The sequence below is a fragment of the Asparagus officinalis genome, chromosome 1 (assembly GCF_001876935.1).
Source record: "Asparagus officinalis chromosome 1, Aspof.V1, whole genome shotgun sequence".
NCBI classification, from domain to species: Eukaryota; Viridiplantae; Streptophyta; class Magnoliopsida; order Asparagales; family Asparagaceae; genus Asparagus; species Asparagus officinalis.
The window spans coordinates 37,024,767-37,048,214 of NC_033794.1; the positions used below are offsets into that span (position 1 = coordinate 37,024,767).

General features: G+C 36.7%; 1 protein-coding gene across 1 annotated transcript; it reads left to right on the plus strand.

The window, feature by feature from the left end:
* LOC109833285 lies at positions 12,508-14,754 on the plus strand. Its single transcript, XM_020400894.1, has 2 exons — positions 12,508-12,937; positions 13,175-14,754. Exons 1-2 carry the CDS (start codon positions 12,508-12,510, stop codon positions 14,752-14,754), a joined length of 2,010 nt encoding a protein of 669 aa, XP_020256483.1.

Here is a 23,448-nt window from a genome sequence, read left to right on the forward strand (position 1 = left end):
GTGTGTTTGGAAAAAAAAAATATGGAGGCTTGGGAATATATTTAGCTTCCATCTAGAATTTTGCTTCAGGTCTAAAAACTTTATGGAATATTCATACCAGAAAAGAAAGCTTGTGGATGAAATGGATACATGAACCTATCTAAAAGACATGAATATCTGGCTTGTTCAAGCTAAGAGAGGGGATTCATGGATGTGGAAGCAGATCTTAGAAACTAGAGATAAAGCCTTGATCTTCAGTGGAGGTGTTAATAATCTGATGCAAATGATCAGTTCCTGTATCAGGAATTCAAAAATTCAGATGTCTGAGCTCTATCATACTCTCTCCCTTGCATCAAATATAGTACCATGGCATAACACAATTTGGGAGGGGATATGTCATCCTAAGCACTCATTTGTGAGATGGTTAGCTGTGCAAAATAGACTGCATACTCAAGATAGACTTCTTAGAAGGGGGATAATTACCCGCAGCACTTGCTACCTATGTGCAGGAGCTGAGGAGGAGAGCAGGCATTACTTGTTTTTTGATTGCTGCTACTCAAGAGAAGTCTGGTTGCATGTGATGGATTGGCTAAAATTTACATGGAAATCTTGTGTATGGAGTCACATTATGGATTGGTATTGTTACAATTTGAGGGGGGAAGGGGTGCAAGCAAAAAATCAAGAGGATGACTCTCACTTTAACACTATATAGTGTATGGATTGAGAGAAATAATAGGATCTTCAAGAACAAGTGCAAAAGTATTGATCAGTTGTTCAGAGAAATAAAGATCAACATACTGTACATAGTTCTTAATAGTGCAAATTTGGTTGATGGAAGAGAATGGATACTGTCATTGTAATTATATATAGTAGCCTGTTAAGTTGTAATCTCATGTTATGAGTAACTTGATGTACACTCATTTCATATTTTGGTGAATGAATAAAGATTTTTCATTGACAAAAAAATAATCGACAATCATTACAGTCAATCTCTGAAACTCTAAGCTCATCTCTTTATATCACTTAAGTTTTTCCTCCTTTCGGATATAATCATAATTGCGAGTGAAGATATATCTTTAGATGGTGGAGTTCATGTCTATAAAGATTACAAAAATATACTCGCACCCTTCAAACAACATATTGTATTTTAAATTTAGGACCACTGCTCTTAGAGACCTCAAGAGGACTAAACCACGTGGACCCCTTCCAATTGTCCCGCTAGCAGCACACATGTAAAAGATTCATCTGGGCTCTATATTTATACTAATTGGATTATCAATTGAATACATATTATTTTCGATATCGTTTGGCAAAGGGTTAAATGAGGGGTTAAGGAGACTTAATCCCTTCTTAACCCGTCAAACATAAAAAATCTATACAAGAACTAAAATGAGTTAACCTTCCATAATTTGCCAAACATTAAAAATATAGAAGGGTTAAGCTAACCCCTCTAGAGGGATTAAAATGAGTTAACCCCTCAAAATGGGGGGTTTACTAATACTCCTATTTAGAAGGATTAAGAGTTGACCCTTTTAAATATAAAGAAAATAGTTAAAATCATTGTTATTCCCAAACACTAAAACTGATCACAGTGACTAAAATAAAACTTATTTAACGGGTTAATAATTTAGTCTTTCAGATTATCGAATATGCTAAGTGTTGGAGACGTGCTTGTGGGGGCCACGGACACATGTGAAGACACATGTGAAGAGATCAAAAAGAAAACACGGAGAGGAAATTTCGGCTGAGCAAAACTCGTGAACGCGTTTTCTTCGAGGGCCCCACACATGTGAAAGAATTTCTCTTTGAGAACGTGTTGGTTGCTGCTATAAATAGGAACAGTACTTGTTCCTAGGGTTTGGTGCAGGAGGCGGTGAGAAGGGCAGCAGCAAGGTGGATTCCCTTTTTTTGGCGGCTTTGTTTCTTGGAGAAAACGCAGCAAAGAAAAGAGAAGAATAGGGATTTGTGTAGCTTTGGTGAGAGTATTTGTGTGTGAGAGAGATAATTGTGTGAGGGTTTAGATTGAGTGATTGTAAACCCTAGTTGTATCTCTCCCTCTAATAGTAGATCTCCCCCTCCTTGCCCCGTGGACGTAGGCAGTTTGCCGAACCACGTAAAATTGGTTTGTTTGAGTTTGTGGTCATTGTAATAGTTTTTAGGATCCCTCGACGCGCAGTCCTAGAGCTGACGAGAGGAAGAGCAAATATCCCACTTTGATGGGATATTAGGCTTTCAGATTCTTGTTCCCTTTGAGAAACAAGAATTCTTATCGATCTTTCTCTCTTATTGTGCACCAGAAACTCTGCCGAAATTTCCGCTGCGCACAACAAGTGGTATCAGAGATCGGGCTACGCTTGGGCTATTTGGAGGAGTAGATCAATTTGGAGGCTCGTCTAGGGCTTCGTTTGGTGATAAAGATGGGATCTTTTGGTAAAGACTCTATCTTTTTAGTTTTGGATCTATTCTTTGTTCGTTGGTACGTAAGATGTCAGGGAAAGAAGGTGCTTCGGGTGTCGAGGGTGGTGCTTCTGGCGTGAAGACCATTCAGAGTTTGAATATCCACTCCATGAAGATAGATGTGGAGAAGTTTAATGGCACAAACAATTTTGGATTATGGAGATGCGAGGTTTTGGATGCGCTGAACGCGCAGAATTTGGAGGATACATTGGAGTTAGATGGCAAGCCAGATGAGATTGAAGAGAAGGTTTGGAAAAAGATGAATCGAACGGCGTGTGGTGTGATTAGGTCTTGTTTGACTCAAGATCTAAAATATGATGTGATGAATGAGACTTCTGCGAAGAAGATTTGGGAGATTCTCGAAAGCAAGTATTTGACCAAGAGTGTGGAAAATCGCTTGCATTTGAAGAGGAGACTTTATCGTTTCCAGTTGAAGAAGGGAACCTCCATTAGAGATCACATGAACCACTACACAAAGCTTCTTGCGGATTTGGCGAATGTGGATGTCAAGATTGAAGATGAGGACAAGGCGTTGCTGTTGTTGAGTTCCTTGCCCGACGAGGAATATGAGACCTTCGTTCTTACTCTGATTAATGGGAAGGCATCACTTTCGTATAGTGAGGTCACCGCTGCACTTGTGAATTATCAGCTTCGAAAGAAGGATAAGGAGGCTTCGGTTGAGCCGGTAGCGGAGGCGTTGGTCGCAAGAGGGAAGGGTCCAAACCGAAAGAATTGGAAGTCACAGTCTAGAGTAGGAAAAGATCAGTGTGCTTGGTGCAAGGAGACTGGTCATTGGAAGAAAGACTGCCCAAAGCTCGACGAATGGATGAAGAATAAGCAGAAGGGAAAAGGGAAGCAACCATCATCAGAAGCAAACATCGTATCGGATGGTAATAATTCTGACTCTTCTATTTATTCGCTTTCTATCAGTCCTACAGATAGCTATTCGGAGGAATCTGAATGGATGTTGGATAGTGGTGCGACCTATCATGTGTGCCCTAGAAGGGAATGGTTCTCCAGTTTTGAGAAGCTGGTGGATAGTGGTGTGGTGTACATAGCTGATAACCGTGCATGCCAGATCCTTGGGATAGGAAGAATTCGCATAAAGATGTTTGAAGGGACTGTTAGAGAGTTAAATGATGTGAGATATGTTCCTTCTTTGAGGAAGAACTTGATCTCGATTGGAGCTTTGGTTGGAGAGGGTCTGAAGGTTCGTGTTGAGGACATGGTTCTCGTGATTGCGAGAGACTCTCGTATTTTGATGAAGGGCGTCAGGAGGAATAACATGTATTACTTGACTGGAGGTATAGTGACAGGTGGAGAGCTAGCGACTTCTGTTGATTCGACTAGACTGCGACATTTGGGGCTTGACCATTCCAGTATTGATTCCTCGCATAGATTGAAAGAGGGTGCAAAGACCTGCAGTTTGAAGTCCAGTGAACATGTTGATGTGAGCAAGAAGACCGAGGTGAAGTGTGGCACCTCTATTCACCGTGCTAAGGGTCGTTCTGGAGGAGTTCACGTGGATGTTTGGGGGCCTTCCAAGGGGACATCATTGGGAGGTAATAGGCGTTTGGTTTCCTTTGTTGGTGACTGTTCTAGGCGTGTTTGGGTTGCAACCAAATCCCCATTGGAGAAAGTCCTAGTAGTCTCTAACAGATTGAAGAAGTGTGGAATAGACAGGAAGGTGAAGGTACTCCATTCTGGTAGGAGGTACAAGATGGACCTGTTTCTGTATTGGAGCCGAGCTCACGGCATTTTGAGACACTTCGTTGGAAAGGAAATCTTGGGGCAACTAGATAGGATGACAAATTTGGAAGAACGTGTCTTGCTGGAGGAGGAACGGTGTTGGTGGTCGAGCAATGGTCTGAAGAAGAGTTTCTGGACAGAGGCTTCGACATATTTGGGTCATCCTATTAAAGAGTTGTCAACTGCTGTGATTGGAGGCAAAACTCCATTGGATGTTTGGTCTGATAGTGTCACTTTGGTTGAGGCTTCGATGAGGAAGCCAATTGACTCTCAGCAGGTGGAGAGTTTTGGACAGACCTTAGAGGTATCGCAGCGGGTGGAGACTGATGCTACTCCACATTGGGTGGGGATTTTCCCACATACTCCAGGTCATTCTGCATTGGTTGGGATTCCAGCTGAGGTGACACAACGTGGAAGTCATTTGGATTCGGATGCAGATGATGAGTTGGGTTTTGTGATGCTACTCCACATTGGGTGAAGATTACTCCAGGTCATTCTGCATTGGTTGGGATTCCAGCTGAGGTGACACAGCGTGGAAGTCATTTGGATTTGGGTGCAGATGATGAGTTGGGTTTTGATTCGAATGCAGCTGATAGATACAGTTTGGATATGACCATTGGTTCACCTCAGGTGGAGGTGTTTGAGGCCATTGGAGACGCTATCAGCCGCAGAGTTGATGATATTGGAGAAGGGTTGCGAACTCTTCTATTGGTTTGAGGTCGTTCGCGGCCATTTGGGTGAACTACGTTCGACTTGATTCCTTGGGCAAGAGGATACATAGGCAGTCTTTATGATGCAGCCGGTTTTGGATTATTTGATGGGGGTGAGATCGATTTGGTGAGTTGATACTGACATTTGGAGAGTGTTTGAATCTTATTTGGGTTCTCGACTTGTTATAGATTGAGTCCATTGTCGTGAATTGTTTCACGGTGTACTGGACACAACAAGTGAGACATTTGGTTTGGTTGGTGTCGGCTCAGTTTTGAGAAAACTTCGTCGATGTGGAGAATTGTTGGAGACGTGCTTGTGGGGGCCACGGACACATGTGAAGACACATGTGAAGAGATCAAAAAGAAAACACGGAGAGGAAATTTCGGCTGAGCAAAACTCGTGAACGCGTTTTCTTCGAGGGCCCCACACATGTGAAAGAATTTCTCTTTGAGAACGTGTTGGTTGCTGCTATAAATAGGAACAGTACTTGTTCCTAGGGTTTGGTGCAGGAGGCGGTGAGAAGGGCAACAGCAAGGTGGATTCCCTTTTTTTGGCGGCTTTGTTTCTTGGAGAAAACGCAGCAAAGAAAAGAGAAGAATAGGGATTTGTGTAGCTTTGGTGAGAGTATTTGTGTGAGAGAGAGATAATTGTGTGAGGGTTTAGATTGAGTGATTGTAAACCCTAGTTGTATCTCTCCCTCTAATAGTAGATCTCCCCCTCCTTGCCCCGTGGACGTAGGCAGTTTGCCGAACCACGTAAAATTGGTTTGTTTGAGTTTGTGGTCATTGTAATAGTTTTTAGGATCCCTCGACGCGCAGTCCTAGAGCTGACAAGAGGAAGAGCAAATATCCCACTTTGATGGGATATTAGGTTTTCAGATTCTTGTTCCCTTTGAGAAACAAGAATTCTTATCGATCTTTCTCTCTTATTGTGCACCAGAAACTCTGCCGAAATTTCCGCTGCGCACAACACTAAGTACATTAATTATTCTTTTTAACCCCTCTTCCTTAACCATTTGCCAAACGAGGCCTTCTAGTATTAATTACAACCATATATCTTGAGGTATGATTTTATAATTCTGGTGACCCAAAAGTCTGAGTATCTATATGGACACCCTGATATTAAAAATTATAATGACATGAGCAAGTCTATTTATTCAAGTCTATTTATTCATAAATTTGTGTAGACACAAACACAATGAGATCTCAAAGTTACTCCTCACGTCACAGGTATAATTATACCATACTTAAAGTGCTGGATGTAATTAGTCCTTTTTTGTACCATGTATGCATGATTTTTTCTCTCTCTCTCTCCCCCCGAGGAAACCAAACCATGGTAGGCCCCAAATGATATCATAGTTTGCTAGCGCGTGGGTCCCAACATCCAGCCAGCACACGTGATGGGTCAGGAGATCTCGTACCATGAATGTTGATGGCCATGGCAATGGATTGGTTTATTGAATGAATCCACAACAACTCGTGAGTCGTGATAATATAATATTTATGCCAAAGAGCCCACAATTTAAACCCCCCCCCCTATAAAGAAAAATGAGTAGACATAAAGCTCAGTGGTCGGTCAGAGGCTCAGAGGGGTATGATCGAAAGCAACAAGTAAACGACAGACAAGAGACTGATGTTGATCACTCTTTTTACCCTTTTACCACTTTGATACAAGAGGAAACAGATGAGGTGACAGTAAAAAATTGAGTTTTATTATCAACCCGAGAGAGTGAAATCTGAGCCGTACAGATTTTTACCTGTTTCACTGTGGAAAATATTGAACTGTCACAACATTGTTGAAGAATAGACAGGGTATTCATGTTTCGGAAAGGAGAAGAGAAAGCAGCAAAGAGAGTTGTGTAGCATTGTGTTTTTTCATGCTCTTCTTCTTTCTGTTTGCATCTTCGTTGAGGATTAATAACTCGTGTAAATTCTTACTTTGGAAAGGAAGTATCTTGAGGAGAAGCACCACCTTAATTTGGTCTAATGTAAAAGATACGGGGATGCCATATTGATAATGATCAATCTCATTGGAACTGAGAATGTATCGATATTAAACGTTTACGTCACAGCTTTCCAAGTTGTGGTGAGAACTAGAGTCATATTACATACTTATCCATCTATAATAGAAACTTGGGTTCATATAGCGGCATCATTTTAATCAGCTTTCTGGTCAGCAAAATCCAGACTTTGGTTACTCTAATTAATTTGATGTTAAGCATCACTTCCACTGTACCAAAACTATAATGTTCCATACTTCCACGGAACATTATAGTTTTGGTACAGTGGAAGTGATTTGCTGCTCAAGTTTCTTACCTGCAATCTGTACACAAGCCTGGTTGTGCACGTTTTTACAATCTGTGCATGTTTTTTGAGGTTATTTCATTGAGAAGCTTTGCTGAGCTATTTTTTTAAGCTCTAGCTACTTTTTTTGTTATCTCTAATATATGAGGAGATTCTTGATGTAAATACTTTTTACATATTAGTGAAGAATAAATTTCATTTACCAAAAAAAAAAAACTAAAATGTTACAACAAATATTGAGAACTACAATTTTATATCCTAATACAACCAGATATGTCATAAATTGCAGAACTTGGAAAACTAAGTAAAATAACTTATTTGATTTGGTCCATATTAGAACAGATTAGAGGCAGTATTAGGTTAGGATGTTAGCAACACAAGGGAACAATAAACATATCAACAAATAATGAAAAAGCATCTACAGAAACATAAAAGATTATTTATTGACAATCAAAGTGATTATCTATATCCTTAGTGTAAACAACCAGGTCACAAATATTTCTAAAAAATTAATAAAGGATTAAACTCAATCTCTAAAACCCTAAAATCTCACTTCCCATATATTAATATTTGTCCTCTTCTGGTACTAAAATAATATGTTATTAAAGATGCATATTGTATTAGCATATGGTCTCACCTTGTCTATATATATATATATATATATATAAATATATAATATAATATATAGATATATATATATATATATATATATATAATATATATATAATTATATACTATATATAATATGAGATAAGCGATCCTTCGTCAGAGCGCAGGGGATTTACTCCCTATGCACGTCTTTAAAATCACATTGATGAACGACAATTGGGATGATCCGCCTCCGCTTAAGACTTTGATCTACATAAATTCTAAAACCCCAACACACCAAGTTTGGTGAATCCGTCGTCGTTTGACTCTCCATCGAGCCATTGAAATGTTCTATCATGTTCAAAACCTTTAAATTATTACGAGGAATGAAGGGCCGTCACAACGCACGACGGGCTTCACCCCAATTGGTGCTGTTTAGAACAGCGGTTTTAAAATGCTAGATCAAGTTAACGAAACGGATCATCCACAATATCGGTCAATCATGTGATTAGAGGCCGTCATAGGAGCGAAATTCCCTCCCTATGACAAGGATACCCGATTAATCTCTCTCCTCTATATATATATATGTATATATTATATATATATAATATATATAAGTTATATGTGTGTGTGTGCTGTGTGTGTGTTGTGTGTAATTCTCTCGCGAAGAAAATCATAATTGTTTGGTTGGAAAGGTAATTTTGAGCTAATATGTGCGGGTCCAATTGACTCTTTTAAATTAAATCACTAGAACCATTAGACCAAAACTTGAAATTAAGTTGTGATAAGAGCTGAGAGTTATAATTTTACATTATAAAATGTTCTTGCAGGTTGACCGTCCTTTTCATGGAATGAAACCTAGACTCACGTACTACTATCAATTTTTAAAAAAATATTTTTTTACTTTGTGGATCGTGGGATTTGAACTGGATTGCTATGATGTCATCTTAAATGAAATCCCTCTAGTCATTACATCAAACCTATAAATCTGTCATGAGAGTTAAGGGTTATAGTTTTATATTCTAACAGAGTCAAACATTTAACCATATTTGGATCCTAAGTCCAAAATATTTAATCTTATGTCCCGCTAATTGTCTTCACGACATGAAATTATATAACATTTTTTATCATACTAAAACAAATCGGCCACTTAAATCGGATGAATGAGAGACCCTTTAGAAATCTAAATTTTTATCATATCAAGTAGAATCTAACTGGAAAGCGAAATAGACGGTTAATGAAGATACGGTCTCAACACTTTATAGATGGACATAATCATATCTGAGATAAATGTGAAAACATGGCACCCAAAGAATCCTTACTCTATGTTACCAAGTTCTACCGGTCCGTGTAACTTCACACGCACTACACCTTGAATTCTAACTCATACCATAGAATTTCGAAGCAAACATTTTACATCAATAAAAAAACTATTAAACCATAAGGTCTTATATCAATTGTTTGGGTGGAAAGACCAAGTGAGGTGGACTAGGATTTGGGCTAATTGACTCAAAGAGATCAAATCCTATTTCAACCATGAGTCATTTTTAACAATATAATCATCTAATGATGTCTCCGAAGAGACGATTTTTGAAAAGGAGCGGTTCTATGGTGCACGTTAGTGGGCGATTTCCCTCCTGCTAACTTGCACCCCCGCTGTGATTTTGATGGCGAGGAAGAAGAAGAACAATGGCAAAAGGATTCTAAGCATTGGATTAAGATCATCAAATTAAAATTCGAAGGCTTTTGATGAGCTATCTGAGTCTAGATCTGAAGATGGAGATGATGTAGATGTAAGTTCTCTCATCATGGAATCGACTGGACCAAAGGGAAAAGGTAAATTGAAATCTATGGAAGAGATTCTAAATTCCTCAAATTCTTGGATCGATGCTAGTTGTGTTCGAGCTAGATCTTCTCCGATGGCGGGATTTCAAGATCGTCAACTCTGTAAGTCTCCTTTTCCTAGTACTGAAGGTAAGAGCTCAGCTAGGGTTTCTTGGGCTGATGAATCTGATTCGATGATCTCATCCTCTGTTTCTAACCACCTGCAATCATCTTCAAGAGTCGCTGATCCAAATCCTGATAATTCAATCTTAGAAGCTGATACTGATACTGTTACATTGATTTCGAATGAAAGTAAAGTGCTTAATAGTCCAGCTGGACCTATTGACTTGGATTTTCCTCCTCTTAAAACTTCTAAGGATGTTTCAGCTCAAGAAATCAATCCAAGTAAAAGTTGGACCAGTTTATTTGCCGATAATAGGAAGCCTGGAAGTGGTATGCTTCTAGATTTTGTTCCTTCTGAGACAAATAACTCTGTTGTTTTTGATGAAGAAGAATGGAATGAGGGTGCATCAATATGGAAGTTTTCTCTAATTGGACAAGTCCTGGGCTTAAATGTTAGATTCAAGGCAATGAAAAATTATGTGCATAAAGTCTGGAATCATATTCCTGAAGTTTGCCTGCTGAAATCTGGTTTATTCTTGTTCAAATTTAAGGGGAAGGATGAAATGGATGAAATTCTAGGCAAGGGTCCATGGTTTTTTGGATCCAGGCCAATGCTCTTGAAACCTTGGTCTATAGGAGAGGATGTTCACAAATCTGATGAATCCATTTACCCATTATGGATACAATCGCCTGCATTGAGGTTAAACTTGTGGAACTCTAAATGCATCAGTAAAATAGCTAGTATTATTAGCAAACCTATTACAACTGATAAGATGACTGCAAATAAGCAAAGGCTTGCTTATGCAAGAGTTCTGGTGGAGGTTAATATGCCCTCTTCCCTTCCAGATCACATCACCATTCAAGGGCCTAATGGTAAAACTTACAATCAGATGATTACATATGAATTCAAGCCTAGATGGTGTGATCTGTGTAAATGTGTGGGTCATGACACAAATTACTGTAAAAAGCAAACCAGAGTCCAAAAGTGGGTTCCTAAGCAAAAACCTGTTTCAAATAATATTCAGGAGGCTCCAGTAACTGTTACAAATGAGGGGAGTAATCATAAGAATAATGTAGGGAGTAGAAAGGTGGATCCTATTGGGGAAAATTTTGAGCAAGTTGTGCATGCTCCACATTCTGTCTATGAGGGGTTCCAGGAAAATGATTCAGGAATAAGAATTGCTGATACTAGAAATGTTCTGGGTCAGAAGAAATCTTTACCATCTATTGAGAATAATGGACTTATTGATACTGGTTTTAAGTCTATACAAAATAATGGAAAATCTACACATATTTCAGCAAATTTCAGAATGTCTGAACCTGTACATGCTGTGCATGTTCTTAACTCAGGCATTGGATTCTCTCAAGCTGGAAGCCCCTGGGTTCAAATTCAAAGAAGGAATCTGAAACATCCTGATACTCTTGTTAATAAGTTTTCCCAGCTGGACTCCTTGATTCTTGATCCCTCTACAATTGATAGAGGGGGGCTGAATTAAAGATGAATCTATCTTTTTAGAACATTAAAGGGCTGAACAAGTTCTCTAAGCAACATCTGGTAAAACTTTTTATCGCTCAATATCATCTGTCTTTTATTGCTTTACTGGAAACAAAAATTAGTGACAGGAGAATGCCTATCATTGCCAAGAGAATAGCAAAAGACTGGAGTTGCATTTCTAATACTGGTTATGCTAGTAAAATCAGGATTATGATACTGTGGGATCCAAATGTCCTGGATATAAATTTTGAAAACTTTTCAGCTCAACAAATTACTTGCACTGTTAAATCTCTTGATGGGAGTTTTAATAGTGTTATCTCAACTATCTATGGATTCAACCATACTGAAGGGAGGAAGGATCTATGGAATGAATTAAGGATCATTCAAAACTCAATTGGGAACTCTTCTTGGCTCTTGTGTGGGGATTTCAATTCTATTATTAGCAATGATGAAAAATTAGGAGGATCTCTACTCACTGAGGCTGACTTCAAGGATTTCAATGACTTCATTCAGGACTCTATGCTAAATCACTTGAAAACCATTACTGAGGCTGACTTCAAGGATTTCAATGACTTCATTCAGGACTCTATGCTAAATCACTTGAAAACCATTGGTTGTTTCTACACATGGAATAATAAACAGGATGATATCTCCAGAATCACTTGAAAACCATTGGTTGTTTCTACACATGGAATAATAAACAGGATGATATCTCCAGAATTTGGTGTAGGCTGGACAGAGCTTTGGTTAATGATCCTTGGATTCATAATTTCAATTCTAGCCAGGTTGAATTCCTTCTTCCAAGCTTCTCAGACCATTCTCCTGCATTGGTCGATCTCCATTCTAGAAGACATAATTTAAGGTAAAAGGCCTTTTAAATTCTTCAATATGTGGGCTAAGCATGACAAATTCCTTCCTGCAGTGTCAAGTATTTGGCAATCATATATTCCAGGTTGTAAAATGTATTCAGTTCATACAAAATTAAAAAACCTAAAAGGAGTTCTTAAAGATATGAACAAGAGGCATTTCCACAACATCAGTGAACAAGTCCTGAGAGCAAATCAAAACTTGGAAGAAGCTCAATAAAATCTTCAGGCTAACCCTCTATGCCAATCTTTAATCAGTAAAGAGAGGGAATGTTTAGCTTCATATAACAAGTTGCTAGAATGTGAAATGTCCTTTCTCCAACAAAAAGCCAGAATTACATGGAGTATCAAAGGAGACAGGTGTACAAATTTTTTCCATTCCATCATCAATAACAATAGGCATCATAACAAGATGCAGGTTCTCTATAATGATATGGGTCACAGAATCACAGATGGAGATGAGATCGCTAAGGAATTTGTTTCATATTACAAGAATCTCATGGGAAAGGCAAAGGTTACTTCTAAACCTAATTTTAACATTATTCAATCAGGTCCTTGTCTGTCAAATGCTCAAGCCAGTTTGCTCTCTAACCCTGTCACCAAGGAAGAAATCAGAAAAGCTATTTTCTCCATGTATGAAAATAAATCTCCAGGTCCTGATGGGTATGGATTTTCTTTCTTCAAATCAGCTTGGTCAATTGTGGGAAATGATGTTACTCTGGCAATTGAAGAATTTTTTAAATCTGGAAAGCTTCTAGGGGTGGTTAATTCAACTTCAATCACTCTAATACCAAAGGTGAAGTGCCCTAAAACCCCTGCAAATTTTAGGCCCATCTCATGCTGTAATTGCCTATATAAATTTATATCCAAAATCTTGGCAAACAGATTAAAATCAGTATTATGCCATTTGGTAAATGAAGCTCAAAGTGCATTTATAAAGGGTAGACAAATCACAACTAACATAATGTTGGCACATGAATTAGTGAAAGGATATGGCAGGAAACACATATCACCTAGAGTCATGTTAAACATTGACATCAAAAAAGCCTTTGACACTATCAGTTGAGATTTCTTGAAAGATATGCTCAAGGGTTTGAAATTTCCAGAGTTTATGATTAACAGAATTATGGCTTGTGTTACTAGTCCAAAATACTCTATCTCTCTTCATGGATCTCTTCATGGATATTTCAAAGGAGAGAGAGGCCTTAGGCAGGGTGACCCTCTTTCCCCATATCTCTTTATTTTGGGTATGGAATATCTGTCTAGAAGCTTGAATATCCTCAAGAATGACAGCCAGTTTAGATATCATCCCAAGTGTGGAAAAATGAAGCTTACTCATCTCATTTTTGCCGATGATTTGCTGTTATTTGGGAGAGGAGATTTATATTCAATCCAGAAATTGTATCAATGTGTTAGGAAGTTTGGTGAAACTACTGGCTTGGAAGCAAATCAAGATAAATGTTCTGTTTTCTTTGGTGGAGTAAATGAAACAGTTAAAAATGATATTATTAATCTCTTGGGATTCAAAGAAGGCTCTTTTCCTATCAGATATTTGGGTGTGCCTCTCATCTGCAAAAAGCTTTCATATGTGGACTGCAATGCACTCATTAATCAAGTGTCTAACCAGTTTCAAACCTGGATAAAACATAGGAAACTTTCCTATGCAGGCAGACTGGAAGTTATCAGGAGTGTAATTCTGGGGATTCAAGTGTTCTGGACTTCTAATTATGTCTTGCCTATCAAAGTTACCAGAAAAATTGATGAAATGTGCAGAAGCTTTTTATGGGGAAATTCTAAATCACCCCTTGTTGCCTGGGAATCAGTGTGCTTGGGAAGAAAGCAGGGAGGTCTTGGGGTATTCTCAGCCACTACTTGGAACCTGGCAGCTTCATTAAAACTCTTATGGGTCATTCACATTAATAAAGAATCCCTTTGGATTAAATGGATACATGGTAACTACTTAAAACAAAGGGACATTTGGAATGTAAGTCCTAAGATTGGTGATTCCTGGATGTGGAAACAAATATTGAAGAAGAGAGATAAGGCTATGTCTATTTGTGGAGGGTGTGATAACCTGTTGGAGCTCCTGAACTCTTGCTTGAGCAATTCAAAACCTCGGTTATCTACTCTGTATCATTTCTTCTCCCCAGTTTCTCAAAGAGTGCCTTGGCATGACACTATATGGGATAAAATGAGCTATCCAAAACACACTTTCATATTCTGGCTTGCTGTGCAAAATCGACTGCTTACGCAAGATAGATTGATGAGGAGGGGAGTCATAGATACAAATGTTTGCAGATTGTGTTCAGCTGAAAGCTTAGAAAGTCGAAACCATCTTTTTTTTGAGTGTGGGTTTTCCAGTGAAGTTTGGAATTGCGTCATGAATTGGTTAAAATTCACCTGGAAATCTTGTGACTGGAGAATCCTATTGGAATGGTTTTGCACTGGACTAAGGGGTAAAGGATTCAAGCATGGTATCAAACGTATGGCTCTTGCTGCAACTATATACAGGATCTGGGTTGAAAGAAATGCTCGGATTTTCCAACAAAAGAAAAAGAGTATGGAGTGTTTGATTAAGGATATTAAGATGGATATTCTTATGTCCAATCTTAATGCACCAATATCGGATGAGAATAAGGAGTGGTTATGCTCCCTATAAAGCCTGCACACTCACAGTTTTTTCTTTTTGATTGATTTCAGGTCTTAGTCTTGGATATCTCATTGTATAGGAGATACTTTGATGTACATAAATCTCTCATATTTGGTAAATGAATAAAAATTTTCATTGACCAAAAAAAAAATCATCTAATTATCTTTTTTTTATATTGGGCAAAATCTCATTTGTTATCTTTGCTAAGCTAATTACAGTTAGAGGCTGTTTGGTTGCTCCATTTTTTATGGAAAATAGAAGAAACTAAAAAAATATGATGTCCGCATCATCTTTTCACATATAAATTTCTTTTTCTTGAAACAAAGAAAGACCAAGAAAAGAGATGATGTGGCAATCTCTCATTGGATATGTGACCCATGATTAAGCATGTTGAAAATGGCGAATAAAAATAAGACGTGTACAGGAGGAGGCTCATTGGTCAACTGATCGGGTCTGATCTGTTGACCGGTTCGACCGCAATCAAATTACAGAAGTTTCGGGATGTTCAACTGATGCATTTGATCAGTCGACCGATAAACATGTACAAGTAGGAAATTACATCGATCGGTCGACCGATGCACCCCTATCGGTCGACTGATAGCGGGTAAAACGGGTAAAACTGTTCCTAGCCTGTTTTGGATTTGATTTTGATATAAAACGAAACTCGTTTTGTTAGGGTTTAGTAGAGAGAATTTGGATTTGTTTGAGCACTTTGAGAGGGAGATTATTGTGAGGGAGTGAGAACTCTTTGGTTAGGATTATTTTGAGTATTTGTGAGAGTTGTAACCTGTTGTTTTCTCCTCCATATAGTGAAATCTCCCCATCCTCTCCCCGTGGACGTAGGTAATTTGTTGAACTACATAAATATCCGTGTTTGTGTGTGATTTTGGTTGTTCTCTTTGTGAACTGTACTCGTTGGTGTTCTCTTGTCAGTTGCTTACCGACTCATGTGATTTGTGCATGCTTACGCCGTTGCGCAACAATTGGTATCAGAGCTCTAGGTTTCAGACCTATGGTTTGGTTTGGGTGGAGGAAATTCAATGTTGGAAGCTTGGATCTTAGAGTTCTAAGATTCGGTGGAGATAACGCTGCAGAGTTGTCATTGGAGATCTCACCTTCCTCGTATGGTTGGGAGTTCGTTTGGAATCCAATCTAGGATTCAAGTCAGGTAATTTCACAAATCTATCTAGTTCGAACCTTTCCTCTATAATTTGGAGTTAGCAAGTAATGACAGGAGATAGTGGTGAAAGTAGCAAAGTTACAGCGAGTAGAGTTCAGTTTGCACTTTAGAATATGAAGATCAGTGTTGTGAAGTATGATGACAAGATCAACTTTGAGTTGCGGATGAGTGATGTGCAAGATGCATTGAATGCTCAAAATTTAGAAGAGACTATTATGACTCATGAGATGCCACCAAAGTATGATGAGGCGATATAGGATAAGATGAATCGGAATGATTGTAGGGTGATTAGATCTTGACTGGAATAAGAATTGAAGTACAATATTATCGTCGTGACGTCTGCTATTAAGATGTGGGAGATTTTTAACAACAAGTATCTTACGAAGAGTGTTGAGAATCGGTTGCACTCGCTACGAAGATTGTTCAGATTTCAGATGTCCAAGGGTACCTCACTTGCAGATCATGTGAAATGTGTGTCGGACTTGGCGAATGTGGATGAGAAGATATCAGATGAGTACAAGACGATTATTTTGTTAGGCTCTTTACCTGATGAGGAGTATGATACATTCATGTTCACTTTGTTGAACGGTAGATCTTCCATCACCTATAGTGAAGTGACTAATTTGTTAACGAATTTTAACTTGATGAGGAAGGATAAAGAGTCTTCCAAATCTAGCACTTCGATAGAGGTCTTGTCGACGAGAGGAAGGAGTCCATATCCAAGAGATGATAATTGAGGCAGGTCAAAGTCTAGAGGTCACTACTAGATTTCAAAGAACCAATGTACCTTTTGCAGAGAACAAGGACATTGGAAGAGAGATTGCCGAAGCTCAAAGAGAAGGAGAATAGCAAGAAAAAAGGGTCGAAGGCTAGCGAGGTGAATGTCGCTAAAGGTGGTGATGATTCAGATGATTCATACTTTTTTCTATTAATTACTCCAGAGGTTAATCATGCTGATGCATCAGATTAGATGCTGGATTCTAGTGCTACTTATCATGTGACTCCCCAAAAAGATTGATTTACATCTTTCGAGAAGCTCGATGGGGGTGTGGTGGTCATGGGAAACAATTAGTCCTGTGATATTTATGGGATAGATACCATCAAGATTTGGATGTGTTGGCCTTATTATTTTGATGATGTTTAACAAACAATTTACTACTAATGTTGTTTGTCTAGTGTTTGTATATTTCTATTTATTATAGACAAACAACAAGTTAGAGAATGGATGAAAATTGAGCATTCACGATCATATCAAATGGAGGTTAGCGGAATTGTGGAGTGAAGCCTATGCAATTCAAATTTAACATCCAAGTTCAAGCTTCATCCGCAAGTGTACCAAGATAGAGCTTCGTTGAAGATCACAAGCTTGGGTATTTATTTAGTTCAATGAAATAATGTTTTAGTGCATTATATGTGTATTTTGATAAAATACTATATTCATTGTTTATAGACTTCATAACAATAGTTTACATCTTTCTTTAAGTCTATAAAATTATTTTGTATTGTTTCAAAACATGGTTAAGCTAAAATGTCAAAACTCATATGTTCACATTTTCATGTTTTGGACTATTTTATAAAATGATGATATTTTTCATGTTTTATATTTTTCTGAATTTTTTTGATATTTTTAAACAAGGTTTTAAGGTCACAAAAACTGTTTTCAAAACTTGTTCAAGTTATATATCAGTTTGCGATCGACCACCACGTTCGGCCGCCCTGAGTTCAGAAACTCAGTATGGTTTTTTGTTGGCTCGCGGTCGATCGTGGCGGTCGACCGTATGTAGTCCAGAGAATTACGCAGTCGACTGCCACGGTCGACCGTCTGTTTTCCAGAGCCTTATTTTTGTCTTTTTGCTGCTCGCGGTCGACCGTCATGATCGATCACCGAATAGTCAAATCTGCTTCAACGGCTCTTTTCCTGAGCTGTTTTCTCTTGGGCTTTTTGGTCTTTTGTTTGGGGTTTTTAGCTGAGGTTTTGGAAGGCTATAAATACCCCATTGATCTCAGTTCTCATCACAACTAAGAGAATGTTTTAAAACAAGTTTAAAGAGTTTTAAACAAGGGTTTAAGTTTGGTTTAAGTTTGTTTAAGAAGCTTTTAAGCATTTGGAAGTTTGAGTTTGTAAAATCAATTTAACAAGAGCTTGAGGAGATCATCTATTGGTGTTTGGGCATCCAACTATTCTCCCTCTACCTCTTGATCTATTGAGAAGTTTTCTAAACTCTATTTCTAGCTTTACATCTATTTGTTTGATTATCATTTTATTAAAGCTAGTTTTATATTGAGTTTAGTTGATTTGATTTCACTCATTATTTACACACACCCACTTGAGCCTATTGTATTTGCATACATTATATATTTGGGTTGGTGAGAGTTGTAACAATTGAGTGTGAGCTTTCATTGTGTTCTCATCCATATTAGAGAACAATCATTTATTATAATTGTGATTATTGTGAGATTCACTTTGTAATACACTTGTACACCGAGAGAAGTGTGTGGCGAGAGTTAGGGATCATCCTAAGAGGAGTGACGTCGGTTGACGAACCTAGAGAGAGGTTGTATCCGAGCATTTAAGGGAGACATGTCTAGCCTCAACACTTGAGAGGGTGTAGAGTGGGATTGCAAGAGTGTTGATTGTAAAGTTTTCGGTTAGCTAGAAAACCGAGTATGATGTGTAAATATTATTCGGGTGAACATAGAAAACCCAGTTGTGATAGTGGATTTCTCCCTAGGAGTGGGGAGCGGAGAGGTAGGACGGAATGTCTGAACTCCGTGATCATTTGATTGTGTTTGAGTGTGCTTTGGCGTTTATTCTTATTTGTGCTCATTGCTCATATCGCCATTGTCTCATTATTTAGTTTACCCACTATCTAGTTTCAAATTGTTTACCCTTGTATTAGTTTCATATCCTTGTATATATATCTCATAGTATATCTCATTGCTAGGATATATTCCTTTGTTCAAATTGCATATTCTTGCTCATAATTAGTTGTATATCTATCTTGTAAGAATATATTTGTTAATAAGTTTTAATTTGCTCATAATTAGTTGTATATCTATCTTGTAAGAATATATTTGTTAATAAGTTTTAATTGGCATATAATCAGATTAGATTAGCATAAGACCCTAATCAGTAAGAATATATTTGTTAATAAGTTTTAATTGGCATATAATCAGATTAGATTAGCATAAGACCCTAATCACCCCTTCTAGGGTCTAACAATTAGTATCAGAGCTTGGTGCTCTTTGATTTAAGGTATAATCGCCTTGATTTAAAGATCTGAGTTATCTTTTTGTGCTAATCCAATTTTTTATTTTTATATCTTGCTTGCTTTTTATATTATGGATATGCATGGTTTAGGTTATGTCATTAATATTACTCCTAGATTAGATAATTTCCCTTATGTCCAATGGTATATTAGATTTAAACTTTTTATTCAATCTAGACACTTTGATTTATGGGAAATTATAGATGATGCTTATATTGTGCCCACTTTGAAAAAATCCAAGTGTAATAAGAATGATCATCGTATGTTTATAATAAACAATATTTTGTTAGAATATTTGCTAAATGCATTTAATTCATCTATGTCTAACAAGTTTGTTTATTTTGATAGTGCTTACACCTTATGAAAATTTATTGAAGTACATCAAGGGGACTTGGAGACGATCCAACAAGCTTTGACGGATTCGACTTCAAGTTCATATGGAGCATCATGCACACGAGCACTAGGCGATAGCCCTAGTGAGGTTTGCGAGTCAAGTTCATATGGAGCATCATGCACACGAGCACTAGGCGATAGCCCTAGTGAGGTTTGCGAGTTCGTACCCGATAATTATTTATCTAGTGATAACACGAGCACTAGGCGATAGCCCTAGTGAGGTTTGCGAGTTCGTACCCGATAATTATTTATCTAGTGATAAACTTGCTTGTGCTAGTGATAAATTATTGCATGCCTTTAACAAATTGCATAAAGATTTTATTGATTTATAAAGCAAGCATGTAATTTTGAAATCCGATCACGAGTCTTTAGCTTCTAAGTTTGATACTATTTCTAATGAAAATATGATCCTTAAAGAAAACAATAAAAAATTAAAATTGGATCATGATTCTTTGCTTTCAAACTTTGCTAAATTAACTCATGAAAGTGATAATGCCATGCTAGAAGTAGTAGCTATTAGAAATGAATTTGATAACCATACATTCTCTACTTCTATTATCAATGATGTAGGGCATAATGATGATTTGAATCTTGTTAAGGAACGCATATCTTGTTTAGATTCAACCTTAAATATATGCATTGATAATCATAAGAAACTTATGGACAAATGTGCTAAATCTAGTGCTATAACTTATAAATCACCTACACATTATGCACACTTGTATAGCAAAGTTTACAAGTGCTCCATTTGTGATCGTAAAGGTCATTTAGCTAAATTTTGCTATGATACACACAAATATAAGAATACTAATGTTCATTGTGCATCTCATCAAGTTTCTTCATCATCATGTACACTTACACATTCACATGCTCATTCTCACATTGTTCATCATAAGCATGCTAATGTGTATCATTGTGATTTTTGTGGTAGAGTTTGTCACTTAGCTAAGTTTTGTTTTGATTTGCGAAAAGTTTCTAAATCGCAAAATATTTCAAGTAGACCAACATTGTTTCAAAATATTTTACATTTGTAAAATAATCTTAAAAGATCATCTATGTTTGCAAATGTTACTCGTGCACGAGCTAAAGGTCCACAAAAACAAATGGATCTCTTTCANGGAAGAGTCATTTGAGTAAATATTGCTTTGATTGTGTTAGTGCACCACATATGCCCAATGGGGTTCATAACCCTAGGGTTTTGAGCTTAAATGATAGGGGTCATGTCCTGAAATCTTTTGGTACCACAAATACTTGGGTACGAAAACAAATTTGATTTTTAAACCAAAAATTTTAATGTTTTTATTTTTATTTTTCTTGGTTTTGAAAAACGTGTTATAAATTTTTATATATGAAAACAACTTTTAATTGATTAAATATTTTATTTTCATGATTATTAGTTTTGATTTTTGAGAGGTTTGTGTTTATAGAACACTCCGGGTTTATTGGGTGTTTATTCCCAAATCATGTTTACCGAGTACTAAAAGTCCTTATATGAGTTGTTACAAGCTTAAGAGCTTGATAAATTGTTGCCTCTCTTGTATTTTGTCAAAAATCTTATTTTGATTTGTTTCTTTGAATTCATTATACTTCACTTATATGATGATATTTATGAGTTTGTGCTTATGGATCATCTATATGTGCCTTATAATGCATTCTATATGTGGTTTGATCATGTTCTACAAAGAAAGTTCTATTTATTGATCAAACATTATTTTTAAATATAAACTTTGATTTATGATTTCTTTTGGTTGATTTGTTTTCATTTTAAAACTTTTTGCATGATTCTCATGTTCCTCTTCTTTTGTTTTCATAAATCTATTCTTTTATATGGTTTTTATATTTTTTTGTGTTAATGAGACACTATTTTTATATTGACATATTTATATGTGTCCTCATTGTCTTTTTGTATGTGAGTTGTGTTTAGCATGTTTCTTGCTTGCTCACATGTTTTTGCCTTAGCATTCATTTCATATATCCATTAAGACATTTCGATAGGGGGAGAAATCCCTATATTTTTATACTCACTCATGCATATTGATAGGGGGAGCTTTAGCTCTCTTCCTTCTTTTGTTTCTCCTTTTTGATGTTGTCAAAGGGGAGAGATATTATGAGTATATTCTTTTTGTTTATATGTATGATAATTACAATATTGTATATTTCATTTCTTTTCATGTATATATCCTTTTTGTAAATTATTTGCCATCATCAAAAAGGAGGAGATTGTTGGCCTTATTGTTTTGATGATGTTTAACAAACAATTTACTACTAATATTGTTTGTCTAGTGTTTGTGTATTTCTATTTATTATAGACAAACAACAAGTTGGAGGATGGATGGAATTGAACATTCACGATCATATCAAATGGATGTTGGCGGAATTGTGGAGTGAAGCCTATGCAATTCAAATTCAAGATCCAAGTTCAAAGCTTCATCCGCAAGTGTACCAAGATAGAGCTTCGTTGAAGATCACAAGCTTGGGTATAATTAGTTTAGGAGTTTATATTATGTGTGTTAAGTACTTTAAGCTCAATATCATATACACACATATTTTATTGGTTTCTTTGTATATATATATACACACACACACACACACACACACACACACACACACACAAAAGTTAACTTTTGGTTTCTATGTATATTTAGTTATATATATACATACATGGTTTTGAGTTTTCAAGTTTTAATATGAAACAATTGAATACAATTAAAAATACATTTCTTATTTCATACTTACATGTATATATATGATTTCATCAATATCAATTTTATTTAGTTCAATGAAATAATGTTTTAGTACATTAAATGTGTATTTTGATAAAATACTATATTCATTATTTATAGACTTTATAACAATAGTTTACATATTTCTTCATGTCTATAAAATCATTTTGTATTGTTTCAAAACATGGTTAAGCTAAAATGTTAAAACTCATATGTTCACATTTTCAGTTTTAGACTATTTTGCAAAATAATAATATTTTTCATTTGGGAGGTCCTTTTTGAAAACTAGTTTTTTGTAGCATGTTTATTATTATGTCTATAATTATTTTCCAAAGTTTTACATTGTTCTGAATTTTATTTGATATTTTTAAATAGGGTTTTAAGGTCACAAAAACTATTTTCAAAACCTGTTCAAGTCATATATCAGTTTGCGGTCGACCACCACGGTCGACCGCCGTGAGTTCAGAAACTCAGTATGGTTTTTGTTGGCTCGCGGTCGACTGTGACGGTCGACTGTATGCAGTCCAGAGAATTGCGCGGTCGACCGCCACGATCGACTGTCTGTTTTCCATAACCTCATTTTTGCTTTTTTGCTGCTCGCGGTCGACCGTCACGGTCGATCACCGAACAGTCAAATATGCTTCAACAGCTCTTTTCCTGAGCTGTTTTCTCTTGGACTTTTTGGTCTTTTGTTTGGGGTTTTTAGCTGAGGTTTTAGGAGGCTATAAATACCCCATTGATCTCAGTTCTCATCACAACTAAGAGAATATTTTAAAACAAGTTTAAAGAGTTTTAAACAAGGGTTTATGTTTGGTTTAAGTTTGTTTAAGAAGCTTTTAAGCATTTGGAAGTTTGAGTTCGTAAAATCAATTTCACAAGAGTTGAGGAGATCATCTATTGGTGTTTGGGCATCCAACTATTCTCCCTCTACCTCTTGATCTATTGAGAAGTTTTCTAAACTCTATTTCTAGCTTTAAATCTATTTGTTTGATTATCATTTTATTAAAGCTAGTTTTATATTGAGTTTAGTTGATTTGATTTCACTCATTGTTTACACACACCCACTTAAGCTTATTGTATTTGCATATATTATATATTAGGGTTGGTGAGAGTTGTAATTGTTGGCCTTCTTATTTTG

Bases quoted from the DNA above. Each gene is read 5' to 3' on its own strand.
- LOC109833285 (XM_020400894.1), top strand. From the start codon at position 12,508: ATGCAGGTTCTCTATAATGATATGGGTCACAGAATCACAGATGGAGAT. The intron at 12,938-13,174 runs GTAATTGCCTAT...ATTTCTTGAAAG, and splicing joins TTTTAGGCCCATCTCATGCT to ATATGCTCAAGGGTTTGAAA.